This window comes from Hesperophylax consimilis, chromosome 11 (assembly GCF_061612785.1).
Source record: "Hesperophylax consimilis isolate HC1 chromosome 11, BYU_Hcon_1.0, whole genome shotgun sequence".
Taxonomy (NCBI): domain Eukaryota; kingdom Metazoa; phylum Arthropoda; class Insecta; order Trichoptera; family Limnephilidae; genus Hesperophylax; species Hesperophylax consimilis.
In genome coordinates, this window is record NC_142846.1 from 11,245,381 (window position 1) to 11,263,283 (window position 17,903).

Below are 17,903 nucleotides of genomic sequence, written 5' to 3' on the forward strand. Positions count from 1 at the left end.
GGTGCTGATTTCTTTTATTTGTTTGGAGACTTAATAATAACTTTTTATCCAGCCCGTATCTGGCAACCCTAATTGTAACTGTGAAACACTTATATATTATTGTATGAGAATAAACCTGAAACTAGTTAGATAAATTAAACCTAAAACTGTTTTAAATGTTTTATTCAAATCCTTGAAACCTTAGAAAGTATTACATACTAGCAGCTATTATAGTTAACTAAATTTCTGAATCGATTTCGATAAAAGTTGTCAATAAAGTAAATTCAATGTAGTCTATAGTTTATATCAGGCAGAGGCGGATTTGCCCTTAGGCCTATGTAGGCCCGGGCCTAGGGCGGCCAGATATTAGGGGCGGCCAATCGTGACAAAAAAGTCACAGATGATAACAAGAAATTACTTCCTAAGTACCTAAATATTCTACGTACGAAATAGCGATATGCAAGAGCGTGTTCACACACAGCGCACGACAATCGACAATTATACAGTAATTGAACTAGCGAATTTAGCAAGCGTATTTTTTTACATTAATTCCACACAGGAGGCTTTGAGGAAAATATTTTTCCTCACTATCTATGTCATCTTAAGTGATGCTGTGTGGAGGGTCTTTTTAAGGAAGGGAAGGATAGGAAGTTCTGAAAAGGAAAATGTATCAGGGGTGGGTAGGAATCTGGGGATTAGTGTGTCCAGGAGTGACATACGTATGAATACATCCCTCCAACTGCGGTGCAAGGCGATGGGTCAAGATAGTCCGGCTGGAAAGGTCAAAAGGCCTCCCTCACCCAGTCTCTCTCGATCCGGCCCGCCGCGCAGCAGGTGGGCAGACGTATCCGCCGCCAAGACCTGGACAAATCTCACCCCATGAACCATGAATGATAATGGCAGGAAAATTAAAACGGTTTTGACCCTAGGAACTTACTGAAAAGTTTGGATACTCCTGGTCAATATGATGGGTACTGAGAAAGGGGCGGCTATATGGTCTGGGGCCTAGGGCGGCCAAGACTGCAAATCCGCATCTGCTTACAGCATTTGGTTTATGTTGATTGCTTACCGCCCCATGGGATGACAGGCTAAGTTTGATATGTATGGGTACCTACATGGTTTTTAAATAGTTAAATTATTGTGTTTTGGGGCAGGTACATTTTGTTCAATTGAACATATCGAGATAAAATAATAATGTTATATTTCATTTCTCTATTATAACAAACATATTTGATTATTAAAATATTTACATAAAAACTTTGAAAAAAATTAAACTTAGTTTTCAAAATAATAACATTTCAACAAGTTTAGTGCTAGAGGAAATTAGAATCTTCGTGTAGAAATTTGATAATATTTTGTAATCGAAACATTTCTTTAAAATAAACGGTTTGATTGAATATATTATGTACCTATGTGTACATATATTTTTTAAATTTTCCATTTTACTAAAAGCCAGAATAATCGAATCGAATTTACAATATTTCAAATTGACGACTTTACTTAATCGACTTTTTAATTGCGCTCATATTAAACCATAAGACATCCAATTATTTTAATAATAGATGCTAGCAGCTATTAAAGTAAATAAAAATAAACCACACACAAAACAGTGTTGCACGTTTAAACTTCATGCCCCGGAATAAAAACATATTTGTCGAAAATAATGTCGATACTGGCAACACAAATGTATTTTCGTCTTTTTCTCACTTTGACGTGTGCGAGATTTGTTGTTGCTGCTTTGCAATTTTCCATTGTTATGAGCAACGTGTCTGTAAGGTGCCAAGGATTGACTATTATAAACTTTTAACATGTGAGTGATGAGTTGTACGGAAAATGAAAGCGGACCTCTTGTTAAGTATATTCTACCGGCGGTATTCGGCGGGTTGACTCTGCTGTTGGCCAAACGTTGGGCCAATATCCAGGCGCCTCACATATCGACAACCGCAGTGTCGAGGCGGCGTCGAATTGTCAAAGACCCTCTCGTCAAGCGACCTGTTACTCTAAACAATACCAAAGTTATGACACAAACTTCCAACTCCAAAAGGGTGGAATCAGCTATAAAAAAGGTAAGATAAACAACTTGACATCCATTTTTTATGTACCGTGAATGCAGCTGCAAATCAAACGTCAAATGACGCAGTTGGTAGCCATAATAAACAAAGTCACGTTGATTTCATTATTTGACTTTGACATTAATTTATGGGTTTGTTTGTAGAGTTCTACGCCATATTTAGCCCCAGAGGAAGATTCACTGGTTATTATGCCCCCGGGTAACCGCCGTATGCAGCGAAGTACCCGCGTGTCCCCGCCCGCGCCCCCGGCGGCCCCGGCACCCCCAGTGCCTAGCAGCAGCGAGTATGTCAAGTGTAACTTCAGCCCCAACACGGGGGCCAGTCTGTCCACACTGGGGTACGAGCTGCCGTTCGCCCCTAGGCACATCCCCTTCCCCAACATCCCTTATGATGGGGACCTGCTGTTTGAGTCTATGATGTTTGTTTTCACGGCGCTGGCTGCTGGGAGTCAGTTCCTCAACTTGTACAGAACAGTGTGGTGGTTACCGCACTCATACACTAGTCAGACCATGGTGAGTTTACTACAATTATCACAAAACATTCTTACATTTACTGTCTTCCTATCGCAAAACACAATTGAATATCACATCGCTAAATCAATCATTGAAAGAGTACTTTTTTTATCGCCCTTGGGGTGATGTTATTGGATTTATATTATTATTTCATGTCATACAATAGTTGTAAATAGCATATATACAACCATTTCTATTATTACAATATTATATAATCTTAACTAAATAATTGTGCCAATAATTGTAACCTCTTGCCATTCAGTTATATTTGTGAGAGATAATAGTTATATTCAATCTTACAAACAACATGTTATATTATTTACAGTAACATTATAAGATGACCGGTTACAAGTCGTCATAATAAATAATTTTACTATTATGTTAATATTGTATATTATGTTTCTTTTCATAATTTAAGAGGAACGACCGTATTGCCCTTTTCATACAAAACTTAAATTTGGATTTAAAATTAACAATGAGGACAAAATACTTAACCAAACTGAAATATTATTATTAGTATATTAGTCAAAAGGTAAAGCAAAAATCTATTATGGAAATATACCACTTTATTTTTTGTGTTTTAAATTATAATCCATTAAAGGAATCAATTTTTTCTTGATTTTAGAGCAAACTTAGAAATATTTTGTGATGTAATAGTAATTCTGCCCAATCAACTATGTTAACACATTTCTGGCGGGCATTTTTTGCCCTGGCACTACGCTGTCTCCAGGCGAAAATAAAAGTCCCGTTAATTTCTTTCATTCGTTTTAAATCGCTTAAAAATAAATTTGTACATAGTAACTCAGCATACCCAAGCTTTTATAGCGTACTTTATGTACCAAACGAAAGCTGAATATTATTTGAAATTCAACTCAATTAACCTTGTGATATGTTTATTACGGTCCGCCTATCGGTATTTGCCTATACCTGCTTTCTTTAAATATGCCCGATATCTCTTGCTCACTTGCACGTAAGAGTTAAGTGGGGCGGAACAGATAGAGATTTGAATCGGGTTTCATGGTCATAAAACCCTCATTCAAGGAATTGCATTATTACAATAACAAATAATATACTATCCATGTGTTGAAATACCGAAGTAAACGAAAGGCACGAAGATAAATATAAAAAAAATATTTGTATTACGATTCGATAATTATGTACATATAGTTGGGACCTTTACAAAGAGATTGGTATATAATATTCATATAAAAACATTGAATAATTCCGTCTTTTCTGCCATTGAAATGAGGCCGGTAGAACTACCATTCCCGGCGTTAAGCATCAATCGACTGAACGGATTGAACTACCTTTCCCGGCCAAAGTGTGTTAATATAATTAAATATAAAATTAAAACATTGTGTCAGGGTGTTTGTAAGAAAATAGCTTTTTAGCGTCGGTCAGTTTATTTATCTTACATATAGGGTTCACAGCTTATAGTAAAAAACAATGATCACTTAACATTCTCAATAGCACTTAAACACAGCGTAATAGCCACAACAGAGGACCCGGGGGTCTCTTAGTTGAGTGGAGATTCTCCCGACAAGTAATGTCCCCGAGGGAGCTGTTACTTGAATTCCCAAAGAGGACCGGAGGGTTCTCTCGACTTGGTACTGGGGAGTGTTTAACTGGGCAATGACCACTAGGATTCTGTTGCTTAGTTAACCAGGAGACTGGATACTCTGCCTTCAAAATGGGCTGCACGGCGTTATATACCCTTTGAGCAGGGCAGTACCGGCCGCTGACGGAGGGGTGGGGGTAGCTCGGCCAACGGGGTGTCTTCCTGTACGGGGAATGGGCTGTAAGTGGCCGAGCGAGACGGCGCTATGCGTGTGAGGGAGAAAGTATTCGGATCCGTGCGTCGGTCGAAATACCGCGCGCTACAACATTGTAAAAAAAGGGTATTTTGGGTCTAAATTTTAAATTTACATTCAACAAAATTTGAGTCCCAATGTAAATCGGACATTTGTAAGTTAAATTTAAGCCTATTAAAATGCTTTTTTTAACCCATCGGCATACTAATTTTTATTATTATATTTGTTACATCTGTGCATACTTCAGACGGATTCTTATTGCATTCTTACTGATTCTTATTGCACCTCAAATGAAACACTTTTCGTACTTTTATATCGATTTCATAAAAATTGTGATTTTATTATAATCTAAGTAAGTGAGGTGAGTTTTGCAAAAGCAGCCGCCCAATCTTGGCGGCTGGTATGCCGATGGGTTAATAATTTGTGTTTTATAAAAATATATTTATTGTTTTGGTGTTTAATTCGTAGAACTCCATTTAATTTTTTTAAATAAATTTAAAATAAATCAAATTTAATAATGTTATAATAATTATTAAGTTCTGCAAGTATTTCTGTTATTTTTACAGTTTTTAATTAATGGCCTCAAAAGCCGAAACAGCTGTCACATTAAAAACTGTAAAAATAACAGAAATACTTGCAGAACTTAATAATTATTATAACATTATAAAAATATGTTTCATTATAAATAATTATTACTCTCACAATAATTGCCAAAGTTGCCTCTAAAATCATGAAAAATCGACTTCTTCTTAAATATCACATATCCACACTAGATATATGTTACACATTTTAATCAAAATATTTTTTTTCAGTTCATTTTTTCAGCCTCTAATTTAAATTTAAGTTTTGTATAAAATAGGGTGAAATTAATAAAAATCCTAACCTCAATTTTTGCAGAACTTCTACCTGATAGACCGGCACCTAGTGTTGTTCATTCTGGTGGTTCTGGGGAGACGTTTGCTCTTCTGTCTCATCAAGGCAGGCGCCACAGCTGTCACACCTGCTAAATTTCTACCTCTCATCATACAGATACTGAGGTATAACAAACACCAACAAATGAACTTGTCTCCTCATTTTTACAATTAGTTTTATGATGTCTCCAAAAAGGACAAAGTTTTGAGCTTTCAAAGTGAACTCAGGTAAAACGTATGCAATGCGATGAGACACGATTCAGTACAATTCGAATTGCAGTGCTCCAGTACCGCCACGCATATACTGTAAATATCAATATTTTGACGGCTTATGTCTGCAGTACTATTTGGTATTTTACAAAATTTCTAAAAGTTCTGTCCTCATGCATGCTCTAATTAACATTTGTAAAAAACATGAAATTTCATTGTACGAGACAAACTCATTTACTTAATATTATGGTTATAAATTATATTATGCACAGCCAAAGACTATAAAAGTTTGATTTTTATCATCATTGCATAATTGAGCCCTTACGCGGAAGACATGTCCATTCAAATTACGCGCCATTTATCTATGTACGTTCACTGAAAAAATCATTTTAAAATCTCAACCACAGAAGGCCTGCAGTGACAGCCGGTAGCGCGCTTTTTCCGTATAGTCGAGACAATCGTAATTAGGAACTCATATCCGTTTCGTAACACAAAAACACTGACGTTATTATATAACACACTAGTCCTAAGTGTACTTGAATCAAACTCGATCATCTGGGCTCCACATGAATTAACATACACTTTACGCATTGAAAGAGTCCATAAAAATTTTTTAAGGTTTTTATTCTCGCGGCTCTATGGACGTTACCCTTGGCTTTACCCATCGATTTATATATTAGGCATGACCAATTACCACTCCCTAGAGACACGTAGAGGTATTGCTTTGCTTAAATATTTTTTTCAACTAATAAACGGTCACTTATCTAATAATGAGATACTGGCCCAATTAAATTTTTTTGTACCAGAGTCTCACTCTCGAGGACGTCATCACAATATTCTATATAGTAGAGCAAGCCGCACTAATTTATTTATGAACTCACCTGTGGGGAGAGCTACGTGCTTTTTGAATGCGGTAGATAAAAAAATAGATTTATTTTTTGTGTCCTATAGCGCATTTGCGATATTTTTGGCATTGCATATACACTGCATAAATGGTACAATTATAACGTCTTAGGCTATATTACCTGTAATTGTTATAAATAAATGTACAAATTATATATAAATAAAATAAAAATAAAAACAAGTCGGTCGTTATATTAAAACTGCATTGTGCAATCATTAAATTATTACATTATTATGTAATATATTATCGAAGAAGAACATAATACTAAGAAATCTAAATAAAACTTGAAACATAACAAGACAGAATATAAAAAGATATCGGTCTCAACTGGGAATATCTCAGTTATCTCTATCTTACTGGGACAACGTCTTTATCCACTCGACCATTGGGACTTTTTATTTTCTGTGTCTTGTTCTGTTTCATATTTCGTTTAGATTTGTTAGTATTATCTTCTTCTGCAATGATATTATTTTTAATTGTGTTGAAGTAAAGCGCACTTGAAGTGAAATAGCACAAAACTGTAATCTTATGTTATTATTATTATTAAAATGGTAAAAAGAGTTTGAGGGAAGAATGGCGTTATTTTCTTCTTTTACTTTCGGTTATGGTTATGGCTCAATTCTTAAGATAGTTTTACCCTTTGCCTGTTATTGATGGAATTATTAAATGTTTTCCAGGTTCATAGTGTTTGCAATAGTAGTGGGTGCCTTGGGATGGTGCACCTATCACTTGATACAAACCCACCCCATACTGAGTATCTTCTACCTGTGTTATCCGTAAGTACCGACTCTACATTTTCACCTACTCATTAAACTCTATTCTAATTCCGGTTATTGGTTTATCTGTCTGTGTGTGTGTGCAACTCTGGTTCAAGGAACTCGTATTTGTTTTGAATTTAAGTGTCATTTTCAAAATTGGAACTGACTTAAGGATTCAGTCAAGCGATAAAGTACCTTTTTATGTTTTTAATGAGTTTTATTAATCACAATGTACATTTGTTACGTATAAATTTTATTAATTAGCGACCGGTTTCGACATGTCCGTGTCATTAACTAGCTATTTTAAAACTAAATTTTTAAGTGCAGAAATATGGGGTTTTATTTAGTTTGGTTCTTTGGTGGGAGGGGATTTGGGGGAGTGGGAGGGGGTTGAGAGGGAAACGGAGGGAGGAGTCTACATAACGGGAAACATTGTCAATAGAGGTGATTTGCAATGTGAAATGTGAAACTCATTAAAAACAAAAAATGTCTAGAAATTGTTACATAGTGAATGCCAAAGAAATACAAAAAAATTATAAAGTACCTACCTGTAATATAATATCATTTTAATTGTCATTTTCAAAATTGAAACAGATGCGTCAATAATTCAGACAAGTACCGACCTATAGTATAATATTTTTTTATCAGAAAATTATTTTAATTCTATATTTGAAATGTGCATTTTTTTCTTTAAATTTCTTAGGGTTATCTTGACAAATAAAGTCAGATTTCTTCATTTTTCAAGGGTCTGGGCTTTTTAGCCAACATGCAATTATCAATCGTACAATTATAAGATCGGCGCTAGTCTGAATGACAACCAACTAGATTATTTTACTCGTAACCACAATCTAACTTACTCCTTACCGCAATCCATTCGATAACTTACTCCTAACCGCAATCCACGAGATAACATGCTCTTTACTGCAATCAACCATGTAACTTACTCCTAACCGCAATCAACTAGGTAATTTACTCCCCAGTGCCAGTGTATACCTGCTGATGTTTGGGTGCCGGCAGTCCTCCCTGCCAGGTCGTGACGGCCCTGCATTTCTACGCCCCGCTGCCGAACATAACCTAACTAGAATTAACTAGTTAACTTTCTCCTAACCGCAATCAACCAGGTAACTTGCTCCCCAGCGCCAGTGTGTACCTGCTGCTGTTTGGGTGCCGGCTGTCCCCCCTGCTGCAGGTGGGCGCGGGAGGTGTGACAGCCCCGCACTGCTGTGCTGCCGCTGCCCCGGCCGTGCGCCTCGAGGTTGACGAGCTGAAGGCGGACTTCAACGCCCGCCTGAAGCAGGTCATCTTCAGCTCTGTGGTGGGAGCGTACTACTCTAGCTACGTGCCCTGGTGCTTCGCGCAGGTAAGCTTTGTTTTTTGTTGGAAAATGCAGTGCAAACATTTGATATCTATATAGGCCAAATGTTTTTTGAAATTTCAAAGTGTCGCCGCAACGGGCGAGCTCTTCGGCAGTATGCAAATGTATAGGAGAACATTCGAACCTTTAACTTTAAACCAAAAAATTTGAATTTTACAAAAAAATTGAGAGCTGTGTTTGTTACGAAATGCGTGTTTTAAATTTTAGCACATTTTGTACATATCTACTATAATCCACCGTTTTCACTAATTGGTCACTTGCCCGGTTTTTGGGGTGGCAGATTAGTGGGAGTATTATTCATATTAACAAAAAATTTCTACCCTCAGGCCTCTGTCATATTCTATCAAAAGGTCATGAGTATTTCCACTTTGCAATAAAATCCAAACAAAGGGAATATTTTTTAATGTACGAGGCGTATCCAGAAAGTAAGTGTACTGAATTTTTGTAGGTTACAAATCTTTTTATTGAAACAAAAAAATTACATGATTACCGTAGTACATATGTAAGCTATTTTTAGACATAGTCGCCATTCCTCTCAATGCAGGTGGTGAAGCGGGGTATCAATTTTTGATGCCTTCCTCGAAGAAGTTTCCCGCCAACCCCTTCGTCCACTTCTCCACCTCCTCCTTTACCTCCTCGTCGGTTGAAAACCTTTTTCCACCCATGTACAGCTTCAAGGAGGTAAAGAGATAATAATCTGAAGGTGCTAGGTTAGGGGAATGCGCGGGGTGGCTCAGGATATCCCATTTAAACGAAGCAAGAAGTTCCTTCGTGGCGTTGGCCGTGTGTGGTCTGGCATTGTCGTGCAGCAGGCTGCCTCTCCTCTTGTTATGAATCGCCTTCCGCAATTTTTTTAGGGTCTCACAGTATCTTGCAGAGTTGATGGTCTCCACTTGAGGCAGATATTTAATCAAAATTATGCCTTGACAGTCCCAAAACACGGATGCCACGATTTTCTTGGCTGAAATTGTGGTTTTGAACTTTTTGGTGGAGGGTGAAGAGGTGAGAACCGTTTTTAAACTCGCGATACCACTTGTACACACTCGTACAATTCATAGCTTTATCACCATATGCAGTTTTCACCTCATTATAAACCTCAAACGGAGGTTTTTCCTTCCAAACGAGATAACGGATGACGCCGCGTATTTCGCATTTGGCGGGAGATTGGATTGACATTTTTCACGAAACGTGTTGTCGCGTTGACACTTCTCAACGTACTGACCTTGAACAGGTCTCGTTGCGGAGGAGAAGAGTCAGGCTACACGTAAGTGTAGCCAACATATTGAAAATAAAATTCATTCGGTCGTGAGAGCCTCAGTACACTTACTTTCTGGATATGCCTCGTATTTGAAGACTAAAAACTGCTTTTGAAAGGCGATAAAATAAGTTTTCGAATTTTCTTATAAATAAATAAACATATCGACGGTAAAAAGGCTAAATGACTGATGCGCTTTTGATTTTGTAAATTTTACTGGAGAGGCAAGTTTTTTTTTTTAAATGAAAAATTAGTATAACTTTTTTATTATTAATGAAAACTCTTTGGTCAGAATATTAAAAAAAAGTTTTCTAGTATTTTAAAAAATATTTGGATAACTTGTAGATACTTTTGTTTCTAAGATACCGGGTTGAAATACGTAGTACAAGAGGGCTTTTGATATAAACACCAAAAATGTTGTTAGGCCTGCATAGGAGTTGACTCACTCGATGCAGCTTCAAATTCTGAGAAAAACTGTATATATTACTCAATTTCGGGTAGGGTGGCGTATCAGTCATTTTGCCTTTTTACCGTCGATATAATTTTTAAATATTAAAATTTTGAATGCAAACATAAAATTGTTTCGAAAATGGCTCGTCTACGTTTTTTTATAAGTAAAATTACGGATAACTAAAAAATAAATACCCATTTTATTTCACAAATTAATGTTATTGACACCTCACTTTTTTGTTGTTTCAAATAAAAAATAATTTGTAAAAAATTTGCAATGTTTCATAAAAATTTTCAAATTGCGGTATTACCTTCTTAATTACCTTTAGATGATATTTCTCACCATGACATTAACACTTTCACTGCGTTATTTTAATATGGCATTAACCAGCTGTGCTGATAAAATACGTAATTTTCATAACGGGACTACTTCCCTAATCCGATAAAAATGGGGACTTTTGCATGTTTGGTTTATTATTGGGAATCACACCTACCAATCGCACTGCCTGACAGCGCTACATACTCTCCAGTTGTTGTGTAATTGGCAGGACAAGATAGTAGGCGTCATTGCGTAATGGTGAGTTTACACTAGACATTTACTGCACAATTTATTCATCAAGAAATTTTAATTTTTATAAATTATTAGTAAACTCAAGATTGATTTTTTTACTACTACTAGCTCACTGCGCGTCCCTCGCGGGGTAAACAGAGAAAACAGAACGCCAGACTGCCCTGTCCTTACACACAATCTTTGCTTTCACCACGTTCATCCAGTTTGTCATATATAGTATAGTTATAACCAATTGATTTTGACCGCCTAAAAAGGGTAATTATATAGTATTGTTATAACAGTATTGTTATAAAAAGAGAAAGTGCAGGCAAAACCATTGTGAACAGGTAATTATCGGTTTGAAATGAAACAATACGGTTTTTATAGATTATTTTCATCATGGTAATTCCTAAAGCAGGGTTCGATACAAAATCCAGGCATCTGTGGACATTCCTTGCAGCAATAATTGGAATCGTTCCGTTTTTGATTTTTTTCCCAGCAATATTTGCATTGCCTCTTTTTTACTTTTCCTTTGTCGTTTCTTTCGCATAGGGCTGGCAAATGTCTTATATTTGACACTAATGGATGAGGAATGGCAGAAAGAAGAGGACCAAGTAAATTATCGATTACTTCCAGTCTAAAATCATATAGACTTTTCTTATGCTCACTCTGTGCATTGTATAAGTAGTAAGCATTTATTAGCATTGATTGGAAAATGTGAATTCCCAGTTTCTTATACCACCTCAAAGTTTTTCGACGACATGGGTAGTAGGCAAGCATTTGGTCGTGAAAATCTATGCCGCTCATGTGTTTGTTGTATTCAATAATCATGTTTGGCTTACAAACCTCCTTTCCTCGACGACTGGTAGTTTTCGTCAATTGCCCATCGAATTCGGAACATATCGTCACAATTTCACGTCGATCCTTCCATTTTGTGACACATATCCCTTTATTTGTATACATGCTGGTAGACTCTCCGGTTTTTAATTTTTTTTCAGTAATTTCCTTCGGTGTGTCCTTCCGGTTTGATCTGAAGGTCCCAGTAACAAATGTTTTGTTTTCTAATAAATGCTCCGTCAATGGAACGCTATTATAGAAATTGTCCGTGTATAAACTGTGCCCGACTACAGTCTTTCCTTCCATCAATTTCTTCACCACTTTGTTGGTGTGGTCTTTACCACCGAGTTTGATGTCTGCTGCACCACCATAAACAATTATTTTTAGGGCCAATCCATTTGACTGACCCAACATATACAGTTTTATGCCATATTTCGTTTTTTTCCCTTTCATGTATTGATGGATCAATAGTCTCCCTCTCCAGGGCACCAGCGATTCATCGATGGAAAGATTTTTACTAGGAGTATATATAATCTCCATCCTATCATAAGTAAGAATCGATGAGTGGCTGAATTTTTCCTAAACTTGTTGATTCTTCCTCATTATTATTGAAGTGAAGCACTCTAAGGATAAGTAGAAACCTATCTCGAACCATGTATTGAGAAAATGTCGGCAGGTTGAATAAATGATTTTTCTTCCAATAGTCGTTTAGGCGATTCATCCTAATAGTTCCCATGTGGAAAATAAGCCCTAAAAACTTCCTGAATTCCTCGATTGTTAGGTCCCTCCACCTTGTGATTCGGCTTTTATCACCTTTCGACTTTGATAACACCTCTACCGCATAATCGTTTGTTTGTTTGATGACCATCACACAAGTCATCATTGGTGATCGATTCTCTTTCAGCTTCCATACAATTTATGCCAGATACACCGGTAAATGGGATGTGATAGTTTGAGTGAATTTGACCACTGTCTTGGTTCGGACATTGATGGCTGGTTTGGAGGCAGTGGTGATACTGCCGGTACTGGCTGGATAGTGTCATCTTCATCCGATTCATTGTTATCCATGTCTTCCAAGTCATCTTTATCCGATTCGGGGAAGATCTCTGAGTAGCTTCTCGAATCGTCGAAATCACTATCGGTGTCGCTAAATTCGTCATCTAGCCTAGCTTTTTTGGATGTTGATGGCTGATCCATATTTCAAGGTATGTATAACACAAAAAAAATATCAAAAGTCCAACACAAAAATAATAATAAAAACACTTTATAGTAAATGAATTCAATATAAATTACTTGTAGTCTAAAACAAAATATTTTGATTCAAAAGTCCGAACACACAAAAAATAATAACGAAAAGTCTAATAAAAAATACTTATAAAACAAGAAGACACTTTGTATAAAGTCAATACCAATCACAATTATCGCACACACATATAATTCGTTGTAGTTGTGTGAAACGTATAGAAAAAGTCGTGTGTAAACTCGCCACAACGGTACTACGGTAGAAAAAAAACAATAGCGACCAACCCACGCAACATATAGATGTATACTGAAGTTATCTTACATGCTGAGGGTATTATATACACAATCCGTTTGTGCTAACGTTTTTTTTTTTAATCATTTCTCTTAGTTATAAGATCCCCGTACCTTGTACGGGCAGCGCATCCCGCGAACTTTGTATCGCCCGTACCTGCTACGGGCTCAGCACTGGACGTGTTAAGGGAGATTCAACGATTTCTTTGAAAGCATATGAGCTGTTCCCAAAAGCGAACAATTTGGCCTAAGGGGTGGAAATGAATAGTTAATCTTTATTGAATATCAATAATTACTTTTGCAGCCGTTCCTGTATTTTGACGTGTACCGGGTGATAAGGCACCTGGCCCTGGTCTGGCTGGGCCTGTTTACCCAACACGCTACCCACTGCCTCTCCGCCAGGTATTGCGATCACCTCCACAGAGCAGCGCTTCACCTGGGGAGGTAATTATCACAGATTGTTGAAAAGTTTACCTATGTGACCTATTTAACCTAGTTTTTGTTTCATCACTTTTCATGACTTTATATCAATTTTTGGAGGTGTGTTGAATTGTCATTTTGATGATATACCCGGTCAACCATTATTATGTACAATGAACACAGTTTCTAACTTACATTTTCCTATTTCCAGGTGGGTACGGGGTGGTTCTGCAGGTGCCACTTCCACCCAGCCCCCGGGCACCCCAGGGGACAGACCTGGCAGCGGGGGACCCGCCTGGTGTCAGCGCACCCTGTGGGCTGCAGGGGCCTCCGTGCGCCATGACCGTTCGCTGTTCACTGCAAGGGGCTGCATGACGGCGGCGGAACCGGGAAATGAGATGCACGTTAGGTTCTACGTAAGTAGAAAATTACTTATAACTGAATTTTATATACTTGATAATAAGCTTTATAAATTCAGAAAATTTGGATGAAAACTAACTGCAGTCAATTTACAAAGGAACAATAGTTTTAACAGGGTGGCCACAGACCTGGAAAACCGGGAATTATCAGGGAATTTTACCGAACCGGGAATTATCAGGGAAATGTCAGGGAATTTTAAAATATTCTTAAAATATCAGGGAATTCCAAAAATAAAACGAAATTCGTTATTTACGATTTGTGAAGTCCCAAAGTTGTGTTTTATTACTTTTACTTGCGGCGTGTGTAACAAAAGATATGCCGACAAAGACAAACTAGATAAGAAGGTATTTTTTTATTATTATTTTCTTAAATAGCCCTTGCAACACAATCATGTCGTAAACCACCCGCCTTGGTTTTTCCCCTATACTATGTAGGTGCGAAATCTGTAAAGAAAAAGCTAGCAAAGTTACAACAAAGTGTCAAAAGGGTCGGACACCCAGTACGGTCGTAATAAAATTTAAAGATCATCATTATCAACATTTTTACAAAGTGTCAATACAGTAGAACCTTGTTAATTCGAAATCCACGGGACATCAAATTTCGAATTAACGAATTCCCACGTAATTCGAATTTTTATGAAAAAAAAAAATACGCCGAAAATCGATTTTCTCGGCCTCCTCTTCAAATCCGGGTGGTATTTTAGTTGTAAATTCGTATTTTAATACCAATTATTTCTTTATTTTCGCTTCCGATTACCGTAGCGGCGGGCCCTTTAAATTCAGATATTCGCAATAAATTCGTAAAAATGTTATATATTTACGCGTAAATCGAGATTTCGCTGCCGATTTCGGTCGCGGCCTACCCTTTAAATTGAGATATTCGTAAAAATACGATATATTTCCACGTAAATTAAAATTTCGCATCCGATTTCCGTCGCGGCGGGCCCTTTAAAATTCAGATATTCGAAATAAATTCGTAAAAATACGATATATTTACGCGTAAATCGAAATTTCGCGGCCGAGTTTCGTCGCGGCCGACCCTTTAAATACAGATATTTGGTGTAAACTCGTAAAACTACGACATATATACGCGTAAAACGTATTTTCTCGGCCCTTCAAACTCGGATATACGAAATAAATTTGAAAAAATACAACATTCCAGTGTAAATCGATTCAGATTTACAAAATAATAATACTAATTTGGACGATGTATAACCACGTAAAAATACATTTTTCGGCGTTTTACCGCCACGGCTGACTTTTAGATTCAGATTTACAAAATATTATGATTTATTTTGCAAAAATCAAATTTTTTCGAATTTCACGAACAAATTTTCGTGCGCGGACAAAAATAAATTTCGAATTACGAATTAACGAATTTCGAATTAAAAAAATTTTTGTATGAAAAAATTTTTCTGCAGAAATTTTTTTGGCGAAAATTTCGAATTACACGTTTTTTCGAATTATCGGGGTTCTACTGTACTTAATTTTGTTTATTTGTCTATTTTTGTCTGGTCTTTTCATTTGTACACAAATTGTCTTCAGGCGAAATATCATAAATTTGTAATAAGTGTATTTTGTTTTGAATGGATCATTGTGGTGCAAGGAAATAATAAATGCTTTAGATGACGGAATTCCCTTTATTTATGTATCTGTTCTAATTTTCTGGCGTAGATGAAAATCGTGTTTCAAAAATAAAATTTTGAACGATATGTCCTTATACCAAATAAAACATATCAGGGAAAAATATAGAAACTGCCCTGGAAAACCTGGAATTATCAGGGAATTTTGAAATCCGTTTTTTGTGGCCACCCTGTTTAAGCATATTTCTCCATTACTTTCTGGATTAACGCATTGATTTAATTAAAACACAACACATTGAGCGTTCTTCATTTTTTAAATATAAAAAAAACCTTTTTTTATTTAAAAAAGGTAATAACAATATTGTTACCCAATTCTTCTTATTATAAAACGACCAAAATGAATATTGGAATTTACATAAACTTATTAGATTCTTATGAACCTGTTCAGTGTTGGTATGATTATACTCTTGTGTGCCAAGGATATTTTCAAAAAATCATTTTGCTGAATATAACTCTACCTATGGTAGATTATTTACTATTTTTTTTAAATATATTAAACATTATCTGGTATACAATTTACAAATATATAATTTTGCATAAGACAAGTAAGGCTCACTTGAAGTGAAACACTAAACTGCGCTATATAAATGCCATGTTATTATTATTATATTATTACGAAAATAGAATCACCTGACGCACTGCGATAATTTAGTGCTGACAACACGAAGAATTTTAAAAATACCTGTGCCATGGTAATAAGTCATGTTTTTCACTATTCCAACCTTACGCACCGCATAGCATAATATTTACACTGTGATTATAAATAACGGGGAACAGATTTAAAAATGTACAAAATATGTTTTTGTGTTTACAAAACTGCTTCTCTCCCAATAGCTCAAACTAATTAGCATGTTTTTATTTCCAGTCATTATTCCACAACCCCTCCACGATCCTCTGCGTTCTGCTCTGCCTGCAGATCTCGCTGGTCCTCCTACAGCTGTTCCTCCTCTTCAACACCACCGAGTGGCACCACGTCCTCTCGCTGGCGCTGCTTCTCTTCTCTAATTACTACACCCTCTTCAAGCTGGTCAGGGACTACCTGGTAACCTGGAAGGTCTACCAAGCCGAGTTCACCATACAGGACAAGGCCTCGCTTCCCGTCAGCTAGTCAGGGGATACTCGCTACTCTGTTAATCGGCCGATTGCTTACTGGTAACCAGGATAAGGCTTCTCTGCCCGTCAGCTAGTCGGAGCATTTTTGCTAAATAAGAGATTGTTAATAGTCTGATAGCTCATGGGAAGATTGTAAATCGGTTGATTGCTTATCGGTAGGTTGCCGATTGGGAGATTACTAATCGCTGTGAATCATACACTAATCACTAAGTTATTTAAGGTGTAATATATTTTATCATTTCTCATTAACGTGGCATTTACTTTATAGGAATAAAATTAAAAACTTTTTTACAATTTGTGACTTTTATTTTTAATAAACAACACCCTGTACTGGAGAAACCCAGTTCCAGGGTAAAGGTTTCCCTGATGATAATTAAAGTATTTAAATTATTTTGTTATAATGGCGAAATAAAAAATTTACCTAATGTAGGAGATAGATTTACCCACGGTGGAAGGTAGTGGAGGTTGGTCATACGAACATTTCCTGCGAGACCTTTGCCGCCAATTTTGTCCACGAAGAACACAGTGGCCTGGGATGTAGGGGAGGATTTCAAATTGACATGCCCATTCATCGCGGTAGTCATGTTAGCAATAGATGGCTCTAATTAAACCAAAAATAATTTAAACTTTGAATAAAACTTATTGTGAAGGAGGGTAACAAAGGAAATAAATAAATATCTTACAATATTTTTTTTTTTACCGATTTTATGTCCGGGTTAAATCTTCACCACAGGAAAAACTAAACCCTTCCACACACTTTTCCACAAATGATCATCTAGTCAATCCACATTATGCAAGTGCATTATATAAGCATAATAAATACAAAAACAACACGACAAATCACCAATCAGAGATCAAATGGGAAAATAATTCACCAACTCCAGATATTTTCATGTCAGAGGGTTCGGCTCAGTAGAACTTCTAATTGGACCTATAAATCCTACTGATCCCTCAATATAAATATTTAAAAAATCATTCGTAATCCTACATGTATTTAAAATGACTGATTTTTGTTACGTTTTAATTATTGTTTATTTTATTTATTTATGTAATTATGACGAGAGGCATCTAGCTGAATTAAAAAAAACAATAAAATCAACATGGCGTACCGACCCTCTAGAATAACAATGTTCCATTTGACAAGCCAAAGC

General features: G+C 36.5%; 1 protein-coding gene across 1 annotated transcript; it reads left to right on the forward strand.

Moving 5' to 3' along the window:
• Positions 1-1,674: 1,674 nt before the first annotated feature.
• LOC149419781 (transmembrane protein 39A) lies at positions 1,675-17,040 on the forward strand. Its single transcript, XM_089637300.1, has 8 exons — positions 1,675-2,045; positions 2,195-2,563; positions 5,272-5,411; positions 7,077-7,175; positions 8,295-8,517; positions 13,462-13,601; positions 13,789-13,993; positions 16,505-17,040. Exons 1-8 carry the CDS (start codon positions 1,797-1,799, stop codon positions 16,745-16,747), a joined length of 1,668 nt encoding a protein of 555 aa, XP_089493426.1. The 5' UTR covers positions 1,675-1,796; the 3' UTR covers positions 16,748-17,040.
• The last annotated feature ends 863 nt before the right edge of the window (positions 17,041-17,903 follow it).